The sequence below is a fragment of the Mixophyes fleayi genome, chromosome 1, assembly GCF_038048845.1.
Source record: "Mixophyes fleayi isolate aMixFle1 chromosome 1, aMixFle1.hap1, whole genome shotgun sequence".
Lineage (NCBI taxonomy): Eukaryota > Metazoa > Chordata > Amphibia > Anura > Limnodynastidae > Mixophyes > Mixophyes fleayi.
The window spans coordinates 316,044,687-316,063,765 of NC_134402.1; the positions used below are offsets into that span (position 1 = coordinate 316,044,687).

The 19,079-nt window shown below is 40.2% G+C and overlaps 1 protein-coding gene across 1 annotated transcript; it reads left to right on the forward strand.

Annotated features, from left to right (window-relative positions):
- Positions 1-3,907: 3,907 nt before the first annotated feature.
- LOC142108507 (solute carrier family 2, facilitated glucose transporter member 11-like) lies at positions 3,908-18,779 on the forward strand (the record flags this gene model as incomplete). Its single annotated transcript, XM_075192208.1, has 13 exons — positions 3,908-4,000; positions 8,752-8,844; positions 9,001-9,161; positions 9,431-9,552; positions 10,017-10,146; positions 10,704-10,813; positions 11,832-12,019; positions 12,276-12,386; positions 12,990-13,091; positions 14,303-14,378; positions 15,594-15,721; positions 16,484-16,685; positions 18,685-18,779. Coding segments are annotated over 12 exons (1,494 nt in total), but the record flags the coding sequence as incomplete, so codon positions are not given.
- Between the last annotated feature and the right edge of the window lie 300 nt (positions 18,780-19,079).

Consider the following 19,079-nt stretch of genomic DNA (forward strand, 5'->3'; position numbering starts at 1 on the left):
GTCCAGTTCCGAGTCTCCTGCCACTGTGTCCAGTTCCGAGTCTCCTGCCACTGTGTCCAGTTCCGAGTCTCCTGCCACTGTGTCCAGTTCCGAGTCTCCTGCCACTGTGTCCAGTTCCGAGTCTCCTGCCACTGTGTCCAGTTCCGAGTCTCCTGCCACTGTGTCCAGTTTTGAGTCTTCAGCCGCTGTCTCTGTTCCTGAGCTCCAGTCTGCTCCAGAGGGGGCGCTGCCCTTCCAGTCTGCTCCAGAGGGGGCGCTGCCCTTCCAGTCTGCTCCAGAGGGGGCGCTGCCCTTCCAGTCTGCTCCAGAGGGGGCGCTGCCCTTCCAGTCTGCTCCAGAGGGGGCGCTGCCCTTACCGACTGTTCCAGAGGGGGCGCTGCTCTTACAGTCTGCTCCAGAGGGGGCGCTGCCCTTATCGACTGTTCCAGAGGGGGCGCTGCTCTTACAGTCTGCTCCAGAGGGGGTTCTGTCCCTCCAGCCTGAGTTGCCAGTCCATGCGGTCCAGCCCGAGTTGCCAGTCCATGCGGTCCAGCCCGAGTTGCCAGTCCATGCGGTCCAGCCCGAGTTGCCAGTCCATGCGGTCCAGCCCGAGTTGCCAGTCCATGCGGTCCAGCCCGAGTTGCCAGTCCATGCGGTCCAGCCCGAGTTGCCAGTCCATGCGGTCCAGCCCGAGTTGCCAGTCCATGCGGTTCAGCCCGAGTTGCCAGTCCATGCGGTTCAGCCCGAGTTACCACTTGGTGCTGTCTGCCCTCAGGCTTCTCAAAGTGCTGTCTGCCCTCAGGCTTCTCAAAGTGCTGTCTGCCCTCAGGCTTCTCAAAGTGCTGTCTGCCCTCAGGCTTCTCAAAGTGCTGTCTGCCCTCAGGCTTCTCAAAGTGCTGTCTGCCCTCAGGCTTCTCAAAGTGCTGTCTGCCCTCAGGCTTCTCAAAGCGCTGTCTGCCCTCAGGCTTCTCAAAGCGCTGTCCCTGGCAAGCCTTCTGCCCAGTCCGGGCCTGCTCCCAAGTCTGCCGCCCAGTCCGGGCCTGCTCCCAAGTCTGCCGCCCAGTCCGGGCCTGCTCCCAAGTCTGCCGCCCAGTCCGGGCCTGCTCCCAAGTCTGCCGCCCAGTCCGGGCCTGCTCCCAAGTCTGCCGCCCAGTCCGGGCCTGCTCCCAAGTCTGCCGCCCAGTCCGGGCCTGCTCCCAAGTCTGCCGCCCAGTCCGGGCCTGCTCCCAAGTCAGCCGCCCAGTCCGGGCCTGCTGTCAAGCCTGCCACCCAGTCCGGGTCTCCTGTCAAGCCTGCTGCCAAGTCCGAACCATCCGTTGCCAAGGGTGCCAAGTGTGAGCTGTCATCTACCTTTGAGGGGCACCTTTCTCAATTTAGTGCTCTACTAAGGTTTTGTGCTTCTTATTTCCCCTCAGTACCTAGCCTTGCCAGTGACCCAAAGAGGCAAGTTTTGTTTTTGTTAACACATTTTAGAGGAGAGGCTATGGAATGGGCAAACCCTTTTGTTGAGTCTGATCACGCCATTCTTTCTGACTTACAACTATTTGTCGAGGCAGTGATCAACAAGTTTTCACCAACACCTCCCGCTATGCCTTGTTACGGGGCCTCTGTATTGTCAGCAGGTCCACCCATCTCACCTGCCCTAGAGATTTCTTTGTGCTCCACCCAATTGGTTCAAACTGCTGTTCCAGGGAATTCTCGCAAAAAGAAAAAGCGAAAGAAGAGAGCAAGGTCTACAGAGCTTGAACTGGCAGCTGGCATAGTCTCCTTTGCCCATCCACCCATGGACGAGGACTTTTCTGCCGGGCCCCCAATTCTGGACTATGATTCCGATGAATTCAGACATTTTTGGTAATTGGGCGTCTGGAATCCGCCCTTAAGGGAGGGGATACTGTCATGATCTGCCTACAGCGTATGCATTACATGCTGCTTTTGCATGGCAGCTCCTGCCTTTTTGTCATTCTATTATTTGTATTTCTATTTTGTGTTCCAGCAGTACCTCTTTTCCCCAGAGGTGCTGCTATTGTGCATTATTCTTGTGCTTAAGGAGTTAACCTGTATGTTCACTAATTATCTCATGCACCTGGGTGTGTCTCATTCCCCTTATATATACCTGTTCCTCCCAGCAGTCATTGCTGGTTATTGTTGTCATCCTGATGTCATATCCTGTGGTTCCACCTTGTGATTCTTTCTCCTACCCTGCTCCTGTGATTGTATGCTGCATTGGGATCTATCTCAGCATACTATTTGCTGACCTGTTCCTTATTTGTACCTGGGACTTATCCGTGTATTTCCCTGTGCATGCTGTCTGGAATATTACCTCACCTCCTATTTACCTGCATCAGCTGTATATCTGGTAAACTCTGCAAGATATTATCTCATCAACTGTTCACCAGCAATAAACATTGTTTGTTTTCTCCACCTATCCATGACTCCTCAGCTGTATTTCTACTCTGATTCGTGACATCCTTGACTTAGAGATCTTTATTAAGGACGGTCAATTTTCGCCTAAAATTCTTTTCAAACAGGTTGACTGTAATTCCTTAACCATCCCTAAGGGTCAACACACCAGATTGAGACCTAACTGTACACATCTATCACATTATGATAAACAAGTCCTCATCCTCAAAGAAAGATTTTTAGACAGGGATTACAAAAAATATATTGTAGAATGACCTTATCTGCAGTTGAGGGAAACAGAGAGAGGCGACCTGCTCAGGAAGAATGAACGGGCAGATGATTCCAAGTCAACTAACAAACCAACCCTCCCCTTCATCACCAAATACAGTAGGGAATCCAAAAGAGTAGAGCAGACCATCAAAAAGCACTGGAACATTCTACTGGGTGAAAATGTTACCCCTAAAACCAAAATTTGTATACAAAAGTCTGATAATCTCAAAACCAGACTGGCTAAGAGCACAATTCCCCCTGAAAAAAAACTAAAGAAGGCACTTGGTTAAACAAGAAAGCCAAAGGATGCTACTATTGCAACAGATGTACAGCATTCAAAAATAGCAAAATCAGGGATACACAACCAGTGACATCTTACACTGGACAGAAATTCTCTATTAGGAAAGACTAACCTGTGATACATCTGGTATAGTGTATTTATTAGAATTAGAATTAGAATTTATTAGAATGTGTGGGAAACAGTATGTGGGGAGGACAATCAGGAAACTATCAATAAGGATTGCGGAACATCAAAGAAATATTAGAAATTAGTTCAAAGCACATAATATCCTGGAACACTTCTCCAAATACCACAAACATGATCCCACCCTATTGAGATTTACAGAAATTTAAGTTGAGAAACCATGGCAAGGGGGGGAGGGGGACTATGTGAGACTAATTTTACAAGAAGAAGCTAGATTTATCTTTACCCTTAAAACCCTCTCCCCTGGTGGTCTCAACATTAATTTTGACCTCAACACCTTCTTATAACTTTATTATTAAAATAAGTGCAACCATTCACAATCAAATTTGTTTGTTTATGCATTTTTGGTTCATTTATGATTTATTACACACTAAGGTACTTTATTATACTTTGTTTATCAATACCTCTATGCCATATTGCAACTCAATCTTTTTTCTACACTGCAACTTTGAATGCTTTTCATTACTAGTTCATTCAGACCAATCAGAGACTTATAGGCGGTTCCTGAACCTGTCATTCAAATTTAAGACCAATCATGGAGCCGATATGCTAACTAGGAACCTCTATATCTAGGCACAGCTGGACTTATCACTGGCATTTGCTGATTTTTTCCCTGAGGAAGCTCACCTGGGGCAAAACGCGTAGGTTTACACATTTATTCACATCTGGACATCGATATAGATTGCATCTATTATCCGGCTTGAGTTTCAGCGGTTCATACCCGCTACGGAGATTGCGCATGCGCATCAGACTCCTTCTCATTGCCGGTAACTACACATCACATATGGAGAGGTGAGACAGCGTGCGGCACAGATTGGAGGAATTATCCTAGGACTGGGGTACCTGGATATTACACCTAAGAGAGGGGTAAGTCAGTTACCCATATCCTCATTTTGACCTTCCACGCAAATGTTTTTCATCAATATCGTCACCTGCACTTCAGCCATTGGATAATATATTACTGAACGTAGCACAGAAAACCTACATTGTGCTTATGGACTTGTATTATTCCGGCTAGCCATCTTCATGGACTATTTATTAACCAGCTTGAATATTTATTTGCTCATAGACTAGAAATTGAGCTACTATTGTTTGTCCACTGTAAATTCGTTGGCCAATACTCACCTGGACTATCAGCTAGGATATTTATTTGACATTCTTCACCTAGAGCCGGCTGGCTTTGGCATCATGTGATATTGTCTTGCTTTGTCATTATCATATTGTTTTTGCTGTATGTTTAGAGTGATCACTTTCGTGTTTTATTGTAATTGTATTATCCTTTACAATACATATTTATATTATCCATCCACTTTTTCTCCTATTCCATGCAAGACCTCCACCCTCCACCCTTCTATTCCCTATTCCCCACCCCCTTTATTCCTCCCCTATCCAGTGCGCCGGGAAATCCTATTTTCTAGCTGATCTAACAGTGCTGTCAATGAACTCTACAGTGGCAAGATGTTGTTGTCATCATCTTCAGCCTCATCCACATTCTCCTCAGTGTGTACATCATCCTAACACAATATTAATTCATACCCACTGGAATCCACCATTACAAAAGTCTCTGTAACATAAATGTAAGAAACAAACATATAAAAATAGCTTTTACCTTTTTGAAGAAAAAAACACATCTTTAATAAAGGTGGAACTTTACTGTAGAAAAACATAAAATTGCCAACATGACATTCTAAGAACTGCTTCCACTGGTGCAGGACTTACACAAACAACATCATCATCATCAACATCCTCATTAGCTCCGTCGTCAGCTACACAAATATCCCCCTTATCCTGTTGCAAATACAAAGTGGTATCCTACATTTATGGATCACCGGTTACACTAAGAGGCATACCCCTGACAACCTGTTTGAAAAACAAAGGGATGTCATTGCAACATGGCTTATCCTGCTTGGACTCTCCTGAGGATATGTCATTTCTGTTAACGCCATTAATATTGTGAGAGCATTACAGTGGGGAGAATTCAATCACATTCCCAGTTTTGCTCACACAAGCAACTTGGCGGTACAGAGCTTTTTACAAAATGACAGTGACATGTAGAAGATGCTGTCTGTGTCCCAAAATAATTTGGTTAATTTTCAGCATTCTGCGACAGCATGTAGAAGATTGCAGCAGCTGCAAGAAGAATAGAATTTGAGGGGGAATGTAGTTTAGTCCAGTGCAGTGGAGAATACTTTCCATGTTGTGCAAGGTGCTGAAACCACTCTAAGTAGTCATCTGTGAAGTGAGTTCAGACACTGTAGCTTGAGTCAAGTGATTCCCCTAATTAGACTATTGGAAAAGCAGCTAAAGAATTTGAAGGAGGAGATGAAATTAAGCAATTCCGCTAACTATGTAGTAGTTGTACATCAATTACTTTATTTACTTCGCCAGGATCTGAGAGTTATCAACATCTTGAAATTGGATTACTAAATTTTGGCAACTGTGCATGATCCTAGGTTTAAGAGCTATGTCTTATCTTTCCATCCAACTGACCCAGATCTCAAAAGATGCAATGAGCTCCCGGTCAGCAAACTGACAGTTCAAGTGGTACATGACACGACAATATCTCCTCCCTCAGTATGTTTGGCAACTGCTGGTAGGAAAAAACTTAGCTTTCCAAAGACACCCAGTGAAGGTGCAGATGAGTCAGCATTTGGTCTGGTCTGGTCTAAAATAATTGCCCCAAAATTGTGACAGGTTAGTCATAAAATTAACTACAAATTCCACGAGGAAAGCCATAACTGGCAATTACATCGAAGTACAGAGAGTTCAGTAATGGTGGATTCCAACGGCATTAGTATTGTGTGAGGATGAAGTACACACTGACGAGGGAGAGGATGATGACCATGTAGATTGCAGGTGCTGGGATCTAGCTGAGAGAAGGGAGCTACCTGATGCTGGTTTGCCTGGTAATATTTTGGGTAGAATGGCATGTTGGCAATGTTATGTTTTTCTACAGTAAACGTTCACCTTTTTTAGAGAGGTTTTTTTTCTTTAAAAAGGTAAAAACTTTTTTTTTTACATTTTTCTTTCCCTGACTTAAAACCACTATGCGCTTGAACATAGGCTTTAGCAGATGACGTAGAGGGATTAGTATCATCATGACTGGTGCCAGCAGCTGTTTGGTGCTCCTGATCTTCTGTGGACTGATCAGAATTCATATTGATGGCACAGAGCAATGTGACTGGAGAGTGACAAGAAGAATGAGACTGAAGAGTGACAAGAACACTGCTGCCCCTGTTTCTGTGTGACCAACGGTACTGTGACTGGAGAGTGACAAGAACAATGTGACTGAAGACTGGAGAGTGTCAAGAACACTGCCACCCCTCTTGTTTCTATATGAGTAATGGCACAGAGCAATGTAACTGGAGAGTGACAAGGACACTGCCAGCCCTTTTGTTTCTGTATGAGCTATGGCACATTATAATGTGACTGGAGACTTTGAAGAACACTGCCAGCTCTATTATTTCTGTTTCAGCAGTGAACACTGCCACCTCTCCTGTTTATGTGTGAGCTATGGCACAGTAAAATGTCACTGGAGACTTTTAATAAGACTGCCAGCCCTATTATTTCTGTTACAGTGCTGACAATGAGCAATGGCACGTGCACTGTAGACTGGCAAGAACACTGCCATCTCTCCTGTTTCTGGGTGACCTATGACACAGTAGAATGTCACTGGAGACTTAGAAGAACACTGCCAGCCCTCCTCTTTCACTTTCATCACGCTGCCCAACTGCAGTGGAGACTGCCAAGAACGCTGCTACCCCTTCTATGTCTCCCTGTGAAATGGCGCCGGATCTCCGAGCGGTACTTCTAGAATCCGAAACTCGTGAGATCTGACGATGCAACATTGACGTTTTGCCTCATTTTCAGTTCCGAGGATACACAAAAGTATTGAGCCTGCCCGGCTTGGTACTCGGATCTGTGATGTTCGGGTTTACTCAATTTTCTGAAAACCGAGCCCGAGCATCTCTATTTATAAGTCCACTCATACATTTCACTACGCTGGTTTAGTATACATTTAACTGCATTTTATGTCTTTTCTACATGTTAGTATGAGATCAGGGGGTATTTCATTCCTTAAGTTGCTATATGTATTAAGTAGCAATTTTTTTTGTCTGAACTTCAAAATTATTGTTCATCTCTCGCGATTTGCGGCGCTTTAAACTCGGCCATGTTTAGCTGAAAATCCCCATCTGCAAACAAATAGTCATTTGTGATTGGTTGAATGTTTAACTTTGAAAAATAGCGCGATTTTGGCCTCTCTAAAATCTGAATGTTAAAAGAAAAAAAAGCATGGGGTCCCCCTGTCTAAGCACTATTAACACTAGTGCTGCCAGCCTACTGCTGTTTGCGCGAAAAGCGGGAAAAAATTTCCCTGGGGTCCCCCTGATTTTCGTGCAACCAGCACTAAGCAAACCAGCCATGGTGGTTGGTACTATAGCAGGAGGACACGTGGCGGGATGCCCTGCCGTAATGACAAACCAACCCCAGACTGTTCAGCGCTGGGCTGGATTCACTAGGGAGTGGGGTCTGGGAAAAAACAAATGTGCGGTTCCCCCCTCTAGGAATAACGAGCCCAATGCTGAGCGCACTAGGGCTCTTACTACACCCCTGCCGCTGGGTGTAGGGTAATAATGGGGATTGTATGAGAAGAAAACAACCAGACAACATTTTTTTGTTTGGCTGACAACAGCTAAACAATCCAACCAGATCAGTCAGTTTATGGCGAGGTTTACTGACATTAAGTTCAAGTCTCCTGCAGAATTTAACTGACACCCATATACAGTAATTCACATTTTTATTTGACTAGTTCAAAAGAATTGCAGTAGCTGTCATTGCAGTTATTTATGTCACCTTAATATTTTTCACACTTTTATGGTGGCGTGAAGTACTTCTGTAACATTCTGTTTAGTTATTTCACTTTTTTAATCAGTCACTCTGTGTTGCAGGTATTTCCTGCTTAATGCCAGTGGGTCCAGAATCCAAAAGGAGAAGTCCTCAGTTCAGCTACTGTTAAATCACATTTGTACTAAATCGATTAGTGCTGAAAAATAGGGAAAGAGCCAAGTCAAAAATAAAAATAAAATATACACATTTATTTCTCATATTTGCTATCACTATTTTTGGGTGAACTAGCTGATTTTTATTTGCAATAAATTTCTGTTCTACAAATCATTGCCCTCCAAAGAGATTTTGAAAGGGAGATAAACAAGTATGGTTGTCATAGGCTCACAGCTCTCAGTATGTAATGTGATTTCAGAATGGAAGAGGATGTCACAATGCAGACAGACCTCAGAGTGACATCATGTCCATTGTGACCGTGGTTGCCATGGCATTCCATGACACAGTAAAGAGTTATAAATCGGTAATAGCAGACCAAAGGCAAACCCAAGGGAAAATGGTAAAGTCCAACATTTTTCTTATAGTCTACCACAGTAATTTCGATTAAAATTACTTCTTTAAGTGAAATTAAGTTCAGATAACAATAGCAGCGATTCTTAAAAACTTTTGTGAGATCACACTTATACTTTTATAGAAATTAGTGCAGTTTTGTTCATCCTACAGATGTGTGTTCCTATTTGTTGGCCCATTGTCAGCCATAATCTGTTTTGTTTCAGGGATGGGCGCTGTTGTTTGCATTGTGTGCAGTGGGCATTGGGGGTACCTTCCAGTATGGGTACAATCTCTCCATCATCAATGCCCCCACCAAAGTGAGTATGCTTCTTCTTTGTTAAATAACTAAGAAAATATTGAAAATTAATGTTCCAACAATACAATAGTGGACTATCTTGCCAAGTGTTATGGTCAGATTCTTACAAAATGTGCGCACTTCAATATTTAATAATCTTTTCTCACCCTGATTGTAGCATATTCAAAAATTTGTGAAAGAATCATGGATGAAGAACAGGGGATCAGAGATGGACAGCCAGACAATCACCCTCATCTGGTCCATAATAGTGTCTATGTACCCACTGGGTGGGTTCATAGGAGGACTACTTGCAGGCCCTATGGCTATCAGGCTGGGGAGGTAACACATATTTCACTCTCTGACATAGATACAGTATATATATATATATATATATATATATATATATATATATATATATATATATATATATATATATATATATAATTCCAGTATTGCTTCACCTTAAAAAACACATGACTGTGCTAGTTAAAAGAGTATATACTGTCTTGTAGTTTGTCATTGCTTGAACGGCTTATGATTTATGGCTATTTTGGTCACGTTTACAGTTTGGTTTCTTGACACTGTCTGTTGTTACCTTTTGTCTGCAGGAAGTCTCTAGTCTTCAGTAACCTGTTGATAGTACTCTCTGCACTCCTTTGTGGGTTCAGCCGCTATGCCAACTGCTTTGTGATGATCATATTGGGGAGAGTATTATCCGGAGTGAGTTCAGGTGATCAATAATTATTTTTTATTTCTTTTTGAACAATTTTTATTGAAGCATGTTTAAATAGGACTTACGAAAAACAATGTGAAATAGACAATATGTACAGTATGAAGTGAAGTTTGAACCTCAGTGAACATCACTGAGCCAGTTTGTCAATAAAAAACAAGCACAACGGCTGTGCCATATATTTATCAATGAAAGGGAAACATATGTAGAAACAATAAGCATACATAACACATGGGTGCCACTCCAGAGACAATGAGCACGAGTAAAATGAAATCATGCGAAAGTGATCGGTGAATGATAAATACACATTCTGGTCTGGAACCAAACAGTGTTCAATGATTATTTTACATAGGATGGAGAATGGAAATGCTAGTTAACGGAATTAAAAGGCTTATGAGAAGAGCTAAGGGATTTAAAGCTTTTCATTTTCGCTGCTCTGTGTAACTATACTCTCTCTTCTCCAGGAGTCAGCATGAATATACAAACTATGTACCTTGAAGAAAGTGAACCTAAGAATCGATATTGCACATTAGCTCTATCCTATGCAGTCTTCACTGCCCTTGGGACAGTGTTGGGTCAACTGGTGGGACTCAGGTAATGCAGAAACATTAATGAAACATTGAATATTAATGCAGAACTGAACTGTAAAAATTAAAGCACATTTTACGAGTTTACATTTGAACAACATAATATGAAAGTGTAATACAGACTTAAATCAATGCTGCAATCTTTGTCTAATTGGTTGCTGTAATGGAGAGCTCTCTCTAAAGGTGGGTGGCCATGTTTCTTAAATACCGAAGGCAAAGTCAAATGTATAATACTGGAAATACTTTGTTCTGTTTATGTTTTTGTACAAAATGTGATTATAAAAATGTAAAACTGCAATAGGTTTAAAGGCAAGATTTGCCTTTATAAGCACATTGCATTTTCAATTTTGCTGTCAAACTTGCTGAATATCGTCAAATTGCTAAAAGCGCTGCTTAATCCATTTACCCCCAGGTCTCTGTAAAATCAAGGAGGTTAAGTGAATTTTAAATGCATAGACCCGGTTCTATGGAACTAAGTAAATGTATATATTTAGTGAGTATGTTGTCAATATACATAAAAATATGGTCAAAGCTTGAATATTTGTCTTGTGTATCTTATCTTAGAGAGATACTTGGCAGTGAGGAGTTATGGCCTCTTCTCCTAGCAAGTAACGTGGTTCCTGCCATCCTGCAAATTCTGTGTATTCCATGGCTTCCTGATGTATATGCAGTTGGTGAGGATAATGTCATTAACTGATCAATAACATATAAAGTTGGAACTTTTATAGATTGGGCTAATTAGGGATGTAGAGTTACACTTGTCTTTTTTTTTGTTTGTTTTTTAATCAGAAAAATTTTTTATTTACATTTTTGTAGTGTTATACACACTATTTAAAAATACTAACAATAATAAGTTAAAATAAACCCACGTAACAACAGTGTCATACCATTGAACACACAAACATTTAAGCATATTGTAAAGTATAGAACAATATTAGTTAAGTATGTTATATAAAAATAGATAAAATGTCATAATAATTTTTATCTGGTGTCTTTAGTCATTAACATTGGTCTTCTTAATAACATATATTTCATTAAATAGAATATAATATTTAGAATAATCAATAAACAACAAGTCTTATCACTAAATTTATTTAAAAATAAGTTTTAGATCTATAGGGGGGTATTTAATTGTTCCTCCGGGCGCTGCCGGAACGAGCGCATTAAAACTATTACCGTTTATACGGTAATTACTCGCTCAATTTCAGCTCGCAGCTCCCTGAGCTGCGAGCTGAAATTGAGCGAGTAAATTGCTGTATAAACGGTAATTACGCGCAATATTACAGTATAAATGGTAATAGTTTTAGAGCGCTCGTTTTTCCAGCGGCCGGAGGAACAATTGAATACCCCCCATAATGTTCTAATATTAAAATAATAGTGTCTGAGCGTCTGTGCAGGGCATAATATCTAAGAGAGATCTAGCTCCCGCAATTCTCCCGTAACATAAGGAGAAATCCTCCATCTGTACCAAATCTTTTCATATTTAGTAGTTAGATTACGACTAGTATACATAAACCGTTCGTGTCCTACAGTAACATTAATAAGATCTATCCATTCTTTTAGATTAAATTTCCCGAAGCCATCCACTTCCTGGCAATAGAGTTACACTTGTACAAGGGAAATAACAATTCACAGATCAACAATTTCTCATAACAACGCAGTCCTAGTTGTTATACTTGTCATTTCTTGCAGCATTGCAGCGGCTCAGTGGCAACTGTGATTGTAGCAGTGGGAAGGAGGAGACGATAGTGGAGCAGGCGACCATCGAAGCTGAAAGCCCAAAGGGCCTGTTTGATCTTGTACGGGACCCATCTGTGCGAAAGCAGCTTCTCACTGTAGCGGTGCTCAGCAGTGCCATGCAACTTTGTGGTAATGACTCGGTACGTTGAAATGCTCCTATTTGCCCTTCCATGTTTTTTTCTTGTTTCATGTATTCTGCTGAACTTCATTTCCCCCTATATCTTCTATTCCTGTTTACTCTTTTTTTGTATCAGCAAAATGTTATGCATGACTAAACATTAATAGTTGTTTATGTTCTCCCCTCTTTCCAATCTTTTGCAAATAGTGTTTTCTCCTTCTCCCTTCCCCAGTAGATAACACCTCTCTATATCTCCACCTCTGGCTTTGTCTCCCCAGATATATTTCTATGCCTCCTCTATATTTGAAGCAGCCGGGATTCCATCTGAGATGATTCAGTATGTGGTGATTGGCTTAGGAAGCTGTGAGCTCCTCACCTCAATCATCTCTGTGAGTAGTAGCCTAATAAAAGAATAATGTTCTGTTTAGTCACTGATATAATTAGTCACCTCTAAACTAGGCCCAAGGGAATTGGTGCCAAGGGTTAATTCCCACAGGTTTATTTGTATTTAAACAAATATCTGTTGCTGTTGTTATTACCCAACATTTTGACTAAGACAGTGGCTTATATGCAAAATAGTTACTGTTACACAATTCAATTGGCCGCGTTGCTTTTTACAGTAACGCGGCAAATTGCGCAATATTATTGATATTATGGTAATTGTGCGCTTAAATGCCGTTATTAGATTCAATGGCGGGTTAGATTTACCGTAATAACTGTAATAGATTTAACGCTGCGCTAATATAGGGTGAAATTGAATTCCGACCAAAATGTTAATTTTTTGTATTTGTTTAATTTATTATTTATTACAACATATATAATGAACACAAATAGACCACAGAGTTACTGCATATTCTTTATCTGGCCACATGTAATCTATTAAACTGCATTGATATGACAGCTCTTCACAGATTATATATGAGGACTATTAAAAGAACAACTGAAATAACGTGACATTCTTAATTTCCCTCCTTGCTAATTTTCTCTTCTAGATTTTATTCATACACCGCATTGGGCGACGAGTGCTGGTTATTGGAGGATACAGCTTGATGTCTGTGTGGGCTGTGGTGTTTATGGTGGCTTTATCTTATCAGGTACTAGTTCTGCACATTTTCCTGTGCTACCACAGACATGTTGTTTCACTAGGGAACATTTATGAAATCTGGTGTATATGTAATTAATGCTGTAACCCATAGCAACCTATTCAATATTAACTGCCGTTTGTCTAGTATAGTTAAGAATATAAAGGACAATGATACAGTGAATTACAGCTCATTTTCGGGCAGTTACCTTTCTCAGTGTTTATAATTGTGTCTATAATGTATTACAGTGCAATGCTGCAATGATTGCTATTGTTGGGTTTATGACCACCTATGTACAGTAGCAATGCTGGAAGGTAGATCCAATTCATTAAATTCCTATAATTATTATGGATTATTTGGCTTATTATACAAATATACAGGTGGCAGCACAGTGGCCTGGTGGTTAGCACTTCTGCCTCACAGCACTGGGGTCATGAGTTCGATTCCCAACCATGGCCTTATCTGTGTGGAGTTTGTATGTTCTCCCTGTGTTTGCGTGAGTTTCTTTCGGGTTCTCCGGTTTCCTCCCACACTCCAAAAACATACTGTTAGGTTAATTGGCTGCTATCAAAAATTGACCCTAGTCTCTCCCTTGCCGTCTGTCTGTGTCTATGTGTGAGTGTTTTTCTATGTTAGGGAATTTAAACTGTAAGCTCCAATGGGGCAGGGACTGATGTGAGTGAGTTCTCTGTACAGCGCTGCGGAATTAGTGGCACTATATAAATAAATGGTGATGATGATGATGATGATGATGCATGGCCATGGTTGTCATGTGTATGAAATAAAAGAGAAAAGTGCATTTTGCATAAAGTATTTCATATAGCCTTGATTCTCTCTGATTTACTAAAATGCGTTTTTGCTGTATTGCTGGTAAGGGTATGTTCTCACTAATGGCTTAACACGTGCCCCTGGTGCATTGCCTGTGCCAGGTTCACCAGCCTGAGCACTTGTCCACATAATGTTACAATATTTATTAAAGCTTTTATTAAATGACAGAACAAGAACACAACTTGATGATTTTTTTTTTTATAATTTTTTTTTAACATCTATAGGAAACATTTGACTATTTTTTTAATTAACTACATTTGTTACAATTATATATATATTTTAATATGTCACTATGTTTGTCATAGTGATCTATTGATCGCTGTTTTGAAAAATGCTGAAGCTGCTATCAGCATTCAGATGTTAAACCCACCTAAAAATGTTTTCCTTTTCTGCAGGCACAAGTCAGCTGGATCCCATATGTCAGCATGGTCTGTATTTTTGCCTACATCTTGACCTTTGGCATTGGCCCAGGTAAATGTTGAACTGTAAAGGCTGTGTCCTTGTGTTAGTAATGCCAGTTCTTTATCACTCACTGAGGTACATTTGCTATGTCTCCATTTGCTAAATGGAACTAAAACCAATCATACCAAATATTGGAGTTCCCAAAATGTACCTTTCCATTTATGATGGGCGAGTTTATTTATGCTATGAGACATTCCTCTCACTCCTTTATAGCAATCTGGTCTTCCTAAATTACCTGTAGTGCTTGGTAGAATTAGTGCAGGATTCAAGAGTCAATCCAAACGGAATGTGCAATTTTGCACCTTGGCAAAACCATGCTGCACAGCAGGGGTAGGGGGATTTGATATGTGCAGAGAGACATTCAGTTTTGGGAATTTAAAGCAGCAAAGACAGGACCCCACAACTTGACAGTTTATTTTAAGGGTTAGGGTTAAGCTTGCCGCTTTAAATTGACAAAGCTGAATGTCTCTCTGTTTTGTGTTGTGAAACGGAAGTGCCGGCATGCAGAAAGTTCAGAATTTATAGCAGTCTGCAAGGTAGTGTTTTTCGGAGATATTCTGTGTCTCTATTAATGTAAGTCAGCATTTCAAGCAGGTCTCTTTTATGGCAATCGGATTATACATGTCTTTATACTTAGTGTCGTTATTAAAAGCATCGGATTAACCATTACCACCGCCATTATTAGTGTACTACATTCTGAAGCAAGCAGCATTTTACCCGTATGCAAAACAATTGCTTCTTCTCCCCTTACATCACAACATAGTTTGCACCATTTAGCTGGATTTACTCCTAACACTAAGACAGGTCCATTTTTTTACCCGTTTTTTTTTTGAGTTGTGCTTAACACTTTAAAGGTAAATCCCACAAGCTAGTAACTGGATGACACATCATTCCTGCTGAAAAGAATGTACCCCAGCACTAATATGTTAGAGGTAAAAATCAAGAACAGGTTGTGTTATTTTAAATGTCTGTGCTGAACATTTCAAATTTGGCATACAACTAAACTGTTCTAGAAATAACTGTGAAAAATGTAGTGTTGTCCATAACAACCAACACAACATTCACTTTCATTTTCTATACTGTACTACAGAATTGAGAGAAACTTATTGTCAGTGATAGGCAACTCTATCCTTTCTACAGTTGCAAGTGGAATAGTTTTCATAATTGTCCTCTATTGTGTTTTCAGGACACTAATCACTTGCTTTCATCTTCCCAAACTAATAGCTGGAGTTACAGATTTACTTCCAGCTGAGATATTTGATCCTATGGCTCGTCCGGCTGCATATATGATCTGTGACTCTCTCATGTGGATCATGCTCTTTGTGGTTGGTATGGCTTTTCCCTTCATTGTGGTGAGTGTAATATCTTTATATTTTTGTTGCATTTTTTTATTTTTGCAGTGTTTTTCAGTCTACCTGTATAGTTTAATATTAGCACACATTCAAGGCACATACAGCCAGATAAAATGATTGACAGGGTGCTGAAACATAATCTGTGTCATTATATGCAAGTTAATGAATAGTCCATGATTTGTGTAATGTTAGGTTTTAGTTAAATCAGTGAAATTTAGTTAAATCAGTGAATGAAGTCGATCCAATTGCTAGTAGAAACTGCTGCCAAGCTGCTATAGTGTTAGATACACTCTCTAGTAGTCGGTATCTAATGGCTCCTTAGTTTCAGATATGGTAGTCTGTTTCATACTAAACTCTGTATGTGTTCTTCTTGTGGCTCGGCCACTCTGATGAGTCATCTGGCCAACATTACAGCATTTTCCCTTGAGTATTTGAAGGCCACTGACATCAGCAGACACAGCAGAAGGGACTAGCCACTAGCAGAAACAACATTTTAGTCCACTTAAGTTAAATGACAAGAGTCCACAAAAGGTGACCATATCTTTTAATTATTAATCTTTTAGTGCAACCCCAAAATAGTAAAAGTACTAAGATATTAATGTTAATTAATGTTACTCAATCAAAATTCAGCTTCTTGCATAATCTTTGTACACATCTTGATATCTGCTCTTCGTGGCTTTTCTGTACAAATCTCTCATTCTGCACCTTATACATAAAGATAATTTACACTGCCACCATCTGACCGATTTCCTTCCATTCCAGCATGGACTTGGACACTTCTACTATATACCATTTCTAGTAGTTTGTGTCTGCACTGCTCTGTATGCGGGATTCTTCCTCCCAGAGACCGGAGGAAAAAGGGAATTTTCAAACCACGGAGCTAATCCACATGATGAGGATATTGGCCGATGTGGACCTCAGGAGATCAAATCCGCTGTGTGACTGTGGAGGACTGTTACCCAAGGTATCTTCAAGTGGCTCTGTGGACCTACACTTGTGGCCAAAATATTGACACTTTTGCACTTTTTCAAATAACCCACAATTTCCATTAAGCATGAGGTGAAGCCAACAATAGTATTTGGCGACAGATGGTATAAATTGAAATATACCTTGTGGCTGAAGGTCAGCTTGAATCTGTTTGGCAGTTGCTCGAGGGGGTTTCTCCACCATTTGAACAATCCCTTCTTTAAAAAAGAACTATATAAACTGGCTCTGTAGGGGTCCGTTTGTATAGGATTGTGTCAAATATATTTCCTAAGTGGGTTATCTCTAATTGTGCTTTGGTATCTGTTTAATATTTACTAATATTTATTTCATAACTATTCAATTCCGTATTCAATATTTTAATAACCTGCATTGTAGACATAATTATATTATATAATTTTTTTCAACACGGCTTTATTTCCAACCCATAGTATAGGGGTAATGTATCAGCTGTTTTTTTTCTACAAAAGTTGTCTGACACATTACACCTGTAAGTTGTAGACTTTCCTGCAATCAAGAATGATTAAAGGCAGTTTTAATGACATTAACTTTTAAGATACTATAACCAAGTATTTGGTTGATTCTATCTTTAGTTATTATTTCCTCAAGTTATAGAGAATTCATATGTGATGCTATACTCATATTTATTTATACAACTCAAACTCAATCTTTCAAAAACTGAATTAATAATATTCCCACCCAAAAACAGAAGCTTCCTGCCTGACATTTCTATTTCTGTTGATAACATGACCATAAATCCCACCCCACAAGCTCGCTGCCTAGGTGTAATCCTTGACTCACAACTATAATTTATGTCCCACATCGACTCTATATGTAAATCATGTTACATACCTCTGAAGAACATTTCCAGAATACTCCCATATCTCACACAAGACTCTGCAAAACCCTTAATCCATGCACTCATCATCTCCTGCATCGACTATTGCAATTCCCTCCTTACTGGTCTTCCCAAAATCAGACTTGAACCCCTACAATCTATTTTGTATGCAGCGGCTAGATTGATTTTCCTTGCAAACTGTTTTTACTCTGCTAAGCCACTCTGTCAGTCTCTACATTGGTTGTCTGTAGTTCAACAAATCCAATATAAAATTCTTCTACTGACATACAAGGCCATCAACAAAATTGCACCGACATACATCTCCTCACTTGTCTCAAAATATCTCCCAACTCGACACCTCCGTTCTGCATAAGAGCTGCGTCTCTCTTCCACTCTCTTCACATCCTCCCATTCCCGGTTACAGGACATATTTTTGGGCTGCATCCATTTTGTGGAATTCCCTCCCTCGCACAGTAAGACTTTCCTCTAGTCTTCAAACCTTAAGCGTTCTCTGAAAACCCACCTCTTCAGACAAGCTTATAATATTCCTAAACCAGCATCTTAATCTCCCTAGGTTACCCTATTACCACCCTCTACACAGCTAACACAAGACAACAACCCTCTAACCAACATTGCTGTATGATTGATCACACAGCCCACTGAATACTTATTACCTTTGCATTCTAGCTGGTCCAATGTGCAATATAATGTAGCACATGCCCTTGTGTTTCAAACTCCCATTGTCCCAATGATTATAAGCTTGTGAGCAGGGCCCTCTTACCTCTCTGTCTGTATGTATTGCCCAGTATTGTCTTATACAGGTTTGTTCCCAGTTGTAAAGCACTACGGAATTTGCTGGCGCTATATAAATAAATGATGATGATGATACATGCTAACTTAATTAGACACTGTCTTAAGATAATAATTAAAAATTTGTGATGCAAACATAAGAAGGTACTGCTGTACAACACAGGGTATCTTACCATATTTACAATACATTTATCTAAGGCTGCTTTAGTATAAAAATTATTTTGTATGGTTATTGCAGGAACCAAACTATACCCATAGAGCATAGATATATTTCTAACATGTAATAATGTTATGAAGTAGTATTTTAATGTTTTGTTTGTTTTATTTTCAGGTGCAGAAACAACACCCCCCTTCATATACACGCCTCTTCAAAAAAATATTTATTAATAGTTTGTGTGTTCAAAGTTTCATTTTTATTTTCCAGTGTTTTTGATAAATATAAAAAAAATGCTGGTCTAAAAGAACCATTGTGTGCTTTATTTTTGCCAAACAAATGTGTAATTATGAATATCAGATATTGTAAGAGTGTGTACGGTCCCACAGTCTTGGTTTATCATACCAAAGCCCATCATATCTTTTTATTGGGTTTTCTAAACGTTCTAAAAATCAGGATCAACAATAGAATGATATTGGGCAAATGTGGAAGTGTTTACGCACTTACAACCAGTGTAGGCAGATATCTGTGGAGCGTGTACAGTCATCATCACCATTTATTTATATAGCGCC